At 42.2% G+C, this 12,059-nt stretch overlaps 1 protein-coding gene across 1 annotated transcript in view; it reads left to right on the top strand.

Moving 5' to 3' along the window:
• Positions 1–4,017: 4,017 nt before the first annotated feature.
• Positions 4,018–12,059, top strand: part of RTN1 (reticulon 1) — a 228,432-nt gene continuing 220,390 nt past the window's right edge. Inside the window, exon 1 of the mRNA XM_043556281.1 lies at positions 4,018–4,436. Coding sequence (XP_043412216.1) covers positions 4,196–4,436 — 241 coding nt within the window. The 5' untranslated portion in view covers positions 4,018–4,195. The remainder of the gene's footprint in view (positions 4,437–12,059) is intronic.

Raw genomic sequence — 12,059 nt, 5'->3', positions numbered from 1 at the left:
TGAGCTAGATGCTATAGACAAAATAAGCTTTGAACCAATCCCACACACAATGATTTCAGAAAAATCTGAGGCTGCAGAATGAGTCTCATCTTGAGTCAAACACTTTATCTTACTAAATCAATGGGAGTGATTTCACAGTTGCATTTTTTTCTAAAAAGTTTCAAAAGTAGAGCCTTGGCTTGGGTGCTAATAAACATATATAATCCAGAGAAGGAAAATACTTGGTATGTGTTGCCATATCTCCTTCACTTGCCTGCATGTAGATATTATCTTTCTAGGCACTTTTTCCTGCTGAATCTGAACATGGCCTAAGACTCTCAGCACAGTGCCCCAAGCACTCATTACTAATCAGTCAATGAATTGTATTTGCCATTCCTGATATAGGCTATTCCAAGTTGAGATGTGTTTGTGTGTGTGTGTTACCCAGCTACTTGAAAGAATCTTTGAAGGGGACACCTGGGTGACTCAGTTGGCTGAGGATCTGGCTCTTGATTCCAGCTCAGGTCATGATCCCAGGATTGTGGGATCAAGCCGTGCATCAGGCTCCACGCTGAGTGTGGCGTCTGCTTAAGATTCTCTCTCTCTCTCTCTCTCTCTCTCTCTCTCTCTCTGTCTCTCTCCCTCTGCCCCTCTCCGTCATGATCTCTCTCTCTCTCTCTCTCTCTCTCTCTCTCTCTCTCTGTCTCTCTCAAATAATAAAAACAGAAGCATTGAAATATATTTATTTTTATGTAAGGTTTGCCTTTCAGAATTATAGGACCTACATGTAGAAACAGACCAATGGTCACTCAATATAGGGGAACATTTCTCATCTAATTTGATTTAAATGCCTTTAAATTTGTTTGAAATGAACTCTTTGATTCTTTGGCTTTGACTCTTTCATCTTTGCAAATATAAATACCCAGGCAGAGCTTTTACCATTATAAGCCATTCTCTGGAAGTAATTTGGCATGTGCTATTATACCTTAATAATATAACTACTTATGTCAACCCATTTGGTGCGCCCCCCCCCCAAACCCAGTGCAGAAGATACTATTAAAATATCTAGGTTACAGTTAAGGAAACTGAGGCACAGAACTCTTATGTAACTTTAATATTGAAGCTGGAAAGGGTTTCATATTGGTTAAAGTTTGTTACCTGTAGTGCTCTTTTTGCATACTCCATGCTCCCTTTCCCCATGATATAAGAGTTGGTCTAAGTTAAGAAGCTAGTGTTAAATAAATGCTCTTCACTAGATTCCTTCTTTTGAAATAATGAACAAAACTTCTTTTCCAGAAAACAATAGCAGGAGACAAAACCTGACAGTTCTTTTGTCTCGATTCTTCTTGCCCAGAATTCTTTAAAAGTGCCAACCTTATTTTTTTTTTTTGTATCAAAAGCATGTTAGAGCAATTCATAACTTAGAGCAACTATGCAAGTCCTGCAATTCCACAGTCGACTGTATCATGCCCATAAATCTTCAAAGTAGTCAAGCTTTGTCAGTCTGCAAGGGTGCAAATATAACATTGATAAACATTGGTAAATTCACACCAAAGCACGAACCTGAGGGGCACCTGGGTGGCTCAGTCAGTTAAGTGTCCTACTCTTGGTTTGGCTCAGGTCATGATCTCATGGTTTGTGAGTTTGAGCCCCACATCGGGCTCTGTGCTGGCAGTGTGGAGCCTGCTTGGGATTCTCTCTCTCCCTCTCTCTCTGCCCCTCCCCTGCTCATTCTCTCTCTCTCTTTCTCTCTCTCTCTCGCTCAAAAATAAACTTAAAAAAAAACCCCAAAAACACAAACTTGAAGATTTCTTCACCCAAATAGATGATGATTTGTGTATATCCAGAGGAAGAACCTAAACATAAAGATAGTTGTGAAAATTGCTAAAACAGAAACAGCGAATGCACCTCTTTTCAGCAAGGCAAAATAGAATTATTTATTAAAATAAAATTTCCATCAAATTGGAAATGAAAATGGAAATTTTCAGTCACAATGGAAATTTTCAATTTCCTCTAACAAGTAAAATCTAAATATACTTAACTGGCTATTTTCTCCTCACATTCTCAGAGTACTGATTAGCATCTGATGAAATATGGAAAATAATTAGAATCATATTCCCAAATTATTTATCTATTTAGGCACAAGGAAGCTAAGAGGCTTGTGTTGCTATTGCAGTTTTTTAATGATGACTTTCATGAGTGTTTCTCAGGGAAATAAAATAACATATTCTGTGTAATTCTGTATGAAACCGCCCTACCAGAACAATTCTCAAATATTCAGTACCCATTGATAACCACTTAATGTTATAGAGTTAGAGCTTTCTGTGTTCTTGGCATGTTATAATAAAACTGGGAAATTCCCTTCTGGTATCTCTGATGGCTTCAAGGGGTTCTAAACAATAGATTTGAAAAAAATCTCACAAGTGCCCCCTGATTACACAACAGGATTAAGCTACACAGAAAGACCACAGTGGAATAGCTTTTTGTCTTAAAGATTTCTTAAACAGGCTTGTTTTACCCATGGAAAGATTTCAAAAACCACGATGATTCATGATAACCAAGAATTTTTTGGTTGTTGTTGTTGGAGGGGGTGATTTTTTTTATAGCTTTATTGAGGTAAAATAGATATCCATTAAATTGCACATATTTATAGTAAACAATTTGATGAGTGATGACATGTATACACCTATGAAGCTATCACCATAATCAAGATTATGAACATGTCCATCATAATTTTTGCAGATAACAGTAATGTAAAATTTTCGTGATCATCATATCCCCAGGGACATCTGGCACTAGTAGGCCATATCTATGGTCTACTGAGTGAATACATTTTCTCTAATTCGTTGTCACTGAACATCTTTTGAACAATAGTGTACTAGAAGAACAAAGAGTTGGACAGAATCCAGGCTTTTAATTTTCAGCATTTTTGAAGAGCATCTGAATAGCCTTTGAATATAAAAATCAACAGGTGGAGACCCCTGGCAGGCCTATGGTGGCTTAGCAGTCCCACAAAGCCTCAAGTAGTTCTAGCCCTACCATTTTTAGAGAAAAAGCAGTGGATAAGCCTGTTCCTCTACCCTGTGTGTTGGCTTGAACCTTATTTTTTTTTCCAGCTTCATCATTTTAGAGACCATTTATGAACCAATAGCGCACAAGTTTTGTTTGAAAAGATGGGTCAAAATATGGGAATGACACATTATAAGCCAACTCCTCTGAGTTTTGGTTTTTCTCATGTATCGTTCCACCTTGTCAGAGACAGCTGTAAAAGAAAACAAAAAGAAGCAAGGTTCCTGAGATGTCCACGTTCTCAAATGAAATAGACTGCGCAGACAGCTGATAATCAGTATGGCTTTGGCTCAGTGTTTCTGAAAGGAAGCGTAGCTGCTTTTTGTCCTGCCTAGTGACATCCTATTTGCTTTCGTTGCTGGTACGGATGAGGTCTGGTAAGCTTTTTTCTGGGACTCTCCTCATAGTTCTTTCCTCTACTCCGCTGTGTTCAGCCCCGTTCTGGAAACAACAGTTTTTAAGAACGCAGTATTTAACTTCGGGGTTGCAGTTGCCTCCCTCTGCCAACACCCATCTTCACCCCTCCCCGCGCAGCCCCACATCCCCTCCACCGCTGAGACTGGTCACCCTCAGAACCGTGGCCTTGAGGTCTCTAAGCTTCCCTTCTTCGCCTCAGGTCCCAAGACGCCAGTCCGGGCTTAACTTTAGGAGTTGGGAGGGCAGCTTGCCTAATCAGTCACGCTTCAGCTGGGGACTGCTTCTACCTGCTCATCTTCTCCTTGGATTCAAGGAAGACCCGAGTGGATTTGGCACATCCCCTAATCTGGGCCTGCCACTAGCAGGCCGGGGGCTGACGTGGGCCGAGGGAGCCCAGGACGAGGCAGGCCATTTCCACCTGCGTAATAACAGGCTTGGGAGTAGCGAGGCGGCGGCGGCGGCGGCTGGAGTAGGAGGAGGAGCGCAAGCAGCGGCCGCGGCGGGGCCGGGAGGAAGAGGAGGGGGAGGAGGAGGAGCTGAAGCGGGGAGAGCGGCAGCCAGCGGCTCCGCCGGAGTTGCAGCAGCGGCGGCGGCGGCGGCGGCGCTGACACCGCAGCCTCCCCGAGCCCCGAGTCCAGGCGGGGGCAGCAGCAGGGAGCGCCCGGCCGCCGCAGGCACCGCACCTCGGCCCCGCCACACCGCCGTCGCCGCGCGGGGGGCACCGCCAGCCATGGCCGCGCCGCCCGATCCCCAAGACGAGCTGCTGCCGCTGGCAGGCTCCGGGTCCCAGTGGTTCGGGGACCGGGGGGAGGGGGAGAACGAAGCCGTGACGCCGACAGGGGCCAAGCCGGCGCCGCAGGCGGGGGAGCCCGGCCGGGGGTTGGGCGCTGGGGCCGGGGACGCGGCGCCGCGGGAACTGGACTCCGGCCCCGCCCGGCCGCCGCCCGTTGCCATGGAAACTGCATCCACAGGTAAGGCGGGCGACGGGCGCCGCTGCCCCGCAAATGGCGTCGGGGACCCGGGTCCCCCAGCCGGTCCCCTGCTCCGCAGCTCGGCTCTGCACCTTGCTCGCGCTCTCTACCTGGAGCACCAACCTCAGCCCTGCTTCGTCGCCACGGGCGACTGAATATTGGCGGACTGTAGAAAACAGGAATTTTTTTTTCTTCCAAATGCTCCGAAGAAGTCAAAATACTATTAATTCTTTTTATGTCGTTATCATTGTTATCTGGGCTTTAAAAATTGTCATCAGAGGCAAACGGCAGCATCCTGGCTGCCGGCGCGCCCGCGTACAAGTTTCTTCCTTCCGCCAAGGGGTTTTGGGGGCCGGAGGGCCCGCCCGGCCAGTTGCGATGATTTTCTGGGGCGTGTTTGCGCTCCGCGTGCGCGCGGGCTCCCGGGGACGCTGACAACAAAGCGACGGGCAGGCCGGCTGCCGCTACACCGGGCTCGGTCCCGGGCAGGGATGTGGCTTAAGTCTTCCTTACCCCTTCCCTCCACACATCGCCACACCCTACTCCCTCCCAGTCCCCTCTCCCGGCCTCCACCTCCTCCTCCTCCTCGCCCCAGAAAACAGAAACCCCAAGGTGTGTGTGTCTCTTTTTGGAGGGGCAGCGTTGCTAGAGGGTTGGGAGTTGTGGCTGCCCCCGCCCACAACCTTTCCTTCCCAACTGCCCAGATGCCCCCATCTTGCAGGAAGCATTATTGAAACTTGGAACCCCTAAGAGCGGCCGGCCTGGCTGCGGTGTGAGAGGGCTTGAGTGGTGGTGGTGAGTGGACGAGGTACAGTTTACAGGCAGTATGGACGGCCCGGGCATTTGGAAATTGCCCTGGGCTCGGCCCCCCTCAGCCTGACTCCCCCTTTCGAGAACCGGAGCGCTTGGGTGCCCAGCTGGGACCAGGGCCTTGGAGCATCCCGGCCAAAGGATGCGGGAGGCGAGCTTTGAGTAAGGGCTGCCGGCCTGGGCAGCCCTGTGTTTCCAGGCAGGAGGTTCGAGAGGGGCCGTGTTGTGTTGTTTTCTGAAAAAGCTTTGTTGTAGTGGAATGGGAGTTGTGTAGATTTGGACACGTAGCCCTTGAGGATCTGGGGTGATGGGTGCTTCCGGAGGAAGGAAAGGGGGTGGGATTGGCCTGCGTGCTTTTGGCAGCCGATTTAGGGGAACCCCTTTCTGAAGCCAGCAGCTCTTGTAAGGGTCAGGTGGAGTGCATTAGGTAGTCTTAACTCTGATCTGGTTAGTATAGAGATTTGAGTTGAGGAAAGGAGGTTTGGGGAATGCGTTAACTAAAACATAAACATTCTGATGGAAAGAGAAAAAATGGGGACCATAATCAGAAAAAAAAAAAAAGAAAAGGAAGAAAATAAAACTCTATTTGTCTTATATTGATTGTTAACTCAGGCTGTGGGGGTGGGAAAGATTTAAGACTAGGAAAGATTGCCTCGCCTCTCTCAACTTCTTCATCTAAATGAAAAGAAAACAAAACTCTTTATAATTGCAAAGGAAGGTAGAAAAAGATCATAGACAAAGGGAGGCACCTTTTTTTGTTGTTGTTGGTTTACCATTATCATTCTTGTAACTCATAGTTCAGAACCTTTATCCACTGTCATCAAAGTTAATTATTTCTTTTTAAATATTGCCCACCTCCCATTAGTGTCACCAAGGTTAGGGGAACCGGGGAAAGGAAGCTAAGTGCCCTGTGTTCAGTAACTTACTATACACTAGAATGAGTTGCTATATATATGCTTAGGAGAACTCCTGTCACAAAGCAGGCATTTGTAATATTTAACATTATTATTATAGAAATTTAGAGAAATATTTTGCTTTGTTGAATGTGTTGGGGGTTTCCTATCCTAGCCCATAAATACACTAATAAAATAGAACATGATGATTCTAAGTTTGGATGGGAGGAGAATGAAGGGAGGGAAAAGGAGTACATACTTTGCATATTTACATAGAAAAATTTTAGTTTATTATCACTGCTTGAAGGAATGTCTCATATAGTTGTTGATTGTTTAATGTTTTAAATCTTTATGTTTCATATTTCCTATACTGGAGAGACTACTATAAGAGACCTAGATGCTAGAAATGATATCTAAATAAACAACTAGGTCTTGAAAAATCCAAACAAAATCTGGGCCAGCTTCCTTGTCTGTTATTATGACAGTTTTAACCTATAAGCAAAGTCAGTAAGTACATCTTTAACTTTATCAGAGACAAAATCTAGAAGAAGCCTATTACACTGATTTACTTTTTAAAAGAATGGTGCTCTTTGGGACTCAAACTAAGAAGTAACTTAGACTTTGAGCATGAGGCACTGTAAACAGATTTTGTTTCTTTTACAGATAGAATTATAAAGTGTAAGACAGATACTGATATTTTAAAAGCTTTTTTTTTCTGAAAAACACCACTAATCATGCCATCTGGACAGAAATTCTGTTATTTATTTTTATACACTGATGGTAATTAAAGTTCCTAAAGAAACATTTCCAAAAATATTTCTTAGTAATGTCCTGCAATGAATGTGTTTAAACATCACTAAAACTGCACTGTAGTTTCTAGTATTCTCATTGCTTCCGTCCCTTTTGTGGATTGGACATGTTCTTAAAAAAAGTAACTCTTTTAAAGCTACAATTTTTCATGTCTAAAATTGATAACGGGCATGCAAAATGATGTCTGTTGCCAAGGGAACATTTAATACACCGTGTGTAGGCTACAACATGTTAGAGTTGTTAAATCATGAATCAGTGCCATCATCTAATAACTTTATACAAAGGATGGTAAGAGCAACTGTTTTGTTTTTTCATGATCAGTTATTTTATTCCTGGAAACCATTCAAAAGGAGCATACAATAACACAAGGATAGAAGAATGGCCCTTTGTTTAAAGGAAGAATTTAAAATAGAACATTTGAGCAAAATGCAGTGGTAAGAAGTTAACTCATGGTTGCTTTGGAAATTAACTCATTGACCGCTTCATGCATGCAAGGCAAAATGAAGAACAGAATGGAGAATGGTCCAGATAAATAAATATGATTTCCTTCTGTAATATCGACTTATAGATAATTTGACTTAAATTACTAGATGATTGGAGAGGGAGAGAAGAAAGATTTTTACTTTACTTGGATCACAGTGCTCATAAATTTACATTTTTCAGATGCTCAATGTGATACTCTATGGGAAAAAACTATAAATTGTCTATCATGATTTAAATAACTTCAGAGTTTTTATATATCCTGTGTTCTGTTTAATATAGTAAATTATACCATATACATTACTGATCATCTTCTAAAATTCACATGGAGGCTGGATTGACTGTCTTAACCTGTGGGTGTGTTTGATAGATGTGTGTACATTTTTTATTTGGAGTCATTCCCAGTAATCCCCTTCAGAAGGTGTAAATTTCAGTTTTCTGTTTTCTTTCATCTTTTGAGAAAGCTACAGTTCTGTTGAAATGAGAAGAAACACTGCACATGCTTTTACAATATTTTACAGAACATGTAAGAAGAATAAAAGAATTTATTTTTTAGTTTTTATTAGCATTCTGGTTCAAATAAAAAAATTTCTAATGTAATTTATTTCTCTGGACATAGTCTCTGGTTATAATCAATATTTCTGCTAGAAAGTATGTATATGTCCTTTCATATAGGGAATTCAAATCAGGTTACATTAAAATTTAGAAACACTTACATACCCTAAAAATACATTGATTATAAATTTTATCAAGGCGGGGTGCCTGGGTGGCTCCGTGGGTTAAACGTCAGACTTTGGCTCAGGTCATGATCTCACAGTTCATGGGTTTGGCCCTGTGTTGGGCTCTGTGCTGACAGCTCAGAGCCTGAAGCCTGTTTTGGATTCTGTGTCTCCCTCGCTCCGCCCTCCCCCGCTTGTGCTCTGTTTCTCTCTGTCTCTCAAAAATAAATAAATGTTAAAAAAAAGAATATTATGATAAATTTTATCAAGGCTTCCAGCATAACTTCCTCTTCATGAGCTCACTGTTCTGGAAACCCATCCTGGTCATTACCCCTCAAATCTTCCATAGGCCTTCTTGCCATTTTTTTTCTAGTGTTCATCTACCTCTTATTCTGATTCTAGTGTTCATCTACTTCTGATTCTGCAGGTGAGTTGTGTATTATTTTGCTCATTATACTGTATCCTGAGTAGGATACAGATCACAAAAAGTTTTTATTATCTGCAAAGTGAGAAACCATTGTGGTTCAATTCAATTTAGTAAACATTCATTGAATGCCTACTTTTTTAAGTATCGTGGTTTCCTAGAATATGTACATCTTTCTGTGTCACATTAATATTTAGTTTAATGAAACAATTCCTTTGGTGTCATTTCTCATTTTCCTTATTCCCAAGTCATTGCTGGAAGCTTGTCTAGAAGAGATTATGATCATCTACCCACATGGGCACAAGGGCATGAATTAGTTTTCCAAGGTCAACACAGGATCAATAAACATGAGCATGACTTGCTCAGACCACACAGCTGTGGGAAAACAAAACCTATGTATCTTTGTGTCAGTCTACGGGATTGAGGTCAAGAGAAGGGAAGGTTTTATTTATTTTCTTACTATGGGAGACTTTAAAGCATATTAGTAAAGTAATACGTGAGACACCTGGGTGGCTCAGTCGATTGAGCCATGATTTTGGCTCAGGTTATGATCCCACAGTTGATGAGTTTGAGACCTGTGTCAGGCTCTGTGCTGGCAGCATGGAGCCTACTTGGGATTCTCTGTCTTCCTCTCTCTCTGCCCCTCATTCGCTCTTGCTCTCACTCTCTTTCTCTCAAATATAAATATATAAATAAACATTAAAAAATAAAGTGATACAAATAATTCAGTAGGGATGGAAAGATGGATAAAGTAGGAGAGAGAGTGCATTTCTTGCAACTGAGAAGGTGAGGGGAAATGGATCCAACGCATAGTGGAGGGTTGACGGTAGATGGACTTTAGGACAGTTTGTGGATATAACTGGAGGAAAGACAGAGGAGGGGGGCACAGGTACAGGGATGGGTCTGAGAACAGGTTGGGGTTCTCTTCCAACTGCTTCTATTTTCGATGAAATAGGAAGCAAGGTCAAGAGCACATGAAGGCAGGAGTGGAGCTGGAAGTTTGAGGGGAGGGGAGAAAGTATGAAATGGTGTAAAATAGCAGAGTGAAAGGACTAGAGGAAGCTGGGAATTCTGAGAAGCCCTCAGGCTCACTTGGAATTTGTGGTCATGAGCTTGATGTGAGACTAGTTATCATACATGTTATTTATTTTTTTTTCAGCCATGTCCAGCTGTCTGGGCATTGGTTTGGATTAGGTGGATGGTTGAACTGGTTTTGATTTTGAGAAAAAGAGAGGGTCCATGGAGGAGGTGAGCTGTGTATAAGGCAGTGAGGATACTGATGGGTTATGGAATCCGGGGAGAAAGGAAGGAAGACAAGAGGGGGATGACGCACAGTGAGAAGATGATATAAATGGGTTGCATGTGCTGGCAGGGCAGAAGAACAGATGGGCCAGGGTTTCCCGAGTGAGGGAGCTGAAAGGATAAGAGGTGGTGCTTCCAGAGTGGGGTTGGAGACAGATTAAGGAGGGGGCACAGTTATTGAGGGGAGTAGGAGACGGAGCGGGAGTGGAAGACAAGGTCATTGGAGGAGTGGGGTCCAGAAGAACGGCAAGGGCAGGAGTGAAATAGTCATCTATATGATTACTGAAATCACAAGGAACCATGGCAGAGATTGGAGAAGGACGGTGAACTCAGTGCTGATATCTTTAGGAAAGGTCATAGTGGCCTCAGCTTCAGTGCTAGGGGTTTTTAGAGGAGAAGGAAGAGCAGTGTCCTATAAAATTATAAATGTAAAGTCCTTATTGTAGGTTCTGCAAACTCTACTTAATATGTACAGAACGTAGGAGATGCAACTTAAAATGGTTCATGGTCGGGGATGGGAACTTTGAGGGTTGTAATTAACTAAATATGAGCTAGTGGTATGGTGAAATTACTAAAATCTCTTATGTAATTTTAGATCGTATTAATAGAAAGTCTTGGGTACACATTATATGAGGTACTAATTCCTCTAGATTCTGCTCTAGGCAGATTCGGAGTCCTGTACTAAACAAATGGATACTATGCTTTGAGAGACATTAATGGATTATAGAATAGTGATAGAAGGGTGACCAGATTGTGAGGCTTCTAGAAAAAATGCCACTTGAGAAACAGTTGAAGAAATTAGTAATTTTTAGCCATAATAAAGGAGGAATTAAAGGAGATCTGAATATTAAATTCAAATACTGGAAACAATCTTACGAAGCAGAGATGTGACCCAGGTGGTTTCACAGGGCAGAATTGGAATGGTGGGAAAATTAGAGAAGCAGATTTTTACTTAGTGAAGGAGAAAGTTCTAATAATTAGAACTACTTGGAAAAGAGATAGATTGCCCATCAGTTACTGATATTCAAGCAAAAGTGAGGTTGTTGTTTATTGGGCGAAACTCTGAAAGGAAGGTATTATAGCTATACCAAGAACTTTATACCTTCCTAAAAGAAAACAATGTGCCTAACTTTACATTGTGGTTTTTAACAGGAACATATTTCTCAAAAGCAAACAGCACGCTAATGAAACCAGAAACAGAGTCCATCTCAAAAACCATGGTTAACTCCAAATTAACTACCAAAAGTTCACTCTCCACAAAATTGTGGCCTTCTTGCAACTCTGTTGTTCTCCATTGTCCAGGAAAACTCCAGGGATGCCTGGGTGGCTCAGTTGGTTAGGTGCCAGACTTCAGCTCAGGTCATGATCTCATGGTTGGTGGTTTGTGGGTTCGAGCCCCACATCGGGCTCTGTGTTGACAGCTCAGAGCCTGGAGCCTGCTTCAAATTCTGTGTCTCCCTCTCTCTCTGCTCCCCTCCCCCACTCACGCTGTATCTAGAGTCTCTCTCTCTCTCTCTCTCTCTCTCTCAAAAATAAATAAACATTAAAAAATTTTTTAAAAAGGAAAAACTTCATATTATAACATACTTGCTTAAGAACTACACACACACACACACACACACACACACACACAAAAGAACTACTCAATTTTATCCAGTTGGGGTTATTAACCTAAACGTGAAGCATGATATTTCAACCATCTCTTTTATTTATTCTTTTTCCTGGACTATCTTTTTCATTTTTTGCTACCATATCTAATTCCATAAATATTTAGCATATTCTAAAATATTTTGGGAATTCATTAAATAATTCTGTGGTGCTAAGAGCATCATATGAATCTCTCCTTAGTCCTCTGTATATTTTTGTGAGATTATTCATTGTAAAACCATGTTGGCTGGGTTTCTTAATGAATTACATTTTTAGTTAGAACAGTTCTGCATTCTGACTTCCACGTCCTATCCCCAAATGGATTTTCTAATTCATCTATTGCATGAGATTATTATAAAGCCAGTAATAGACCAAATTATTGCTTCTTGCATGTGAGGAATTTGTTGTATATCATATCTCTCAAAATACCTAGAATTTTGTTTTAGGCATAGCAAATCTTGATGCATTTTCAAATAACAACCCTTGGATAACCAAAAATTATGCGTGTTCAAGTTATTGTTGATCTGGTTGATGAGCA

This window comes from Prionailurus bengalensis, chromosome B3 (genome assembly GCF_016509475.1).
Source record: "Prionailurus bengalensis isolate Pbe53 chromosome B3, Fcat_Pben_1.1_paternal_pri, whole genome shotgun sequence".
Lineage (NCBI taxonomy): Eukaryota > Metazoa > Chordata > Mammalia > Carnivora > Felidae > Prionailurus > Prionailurus bengalensis.
This window is presented reverse-complemented; position numbering and strand designations above follow the sequence as displayed.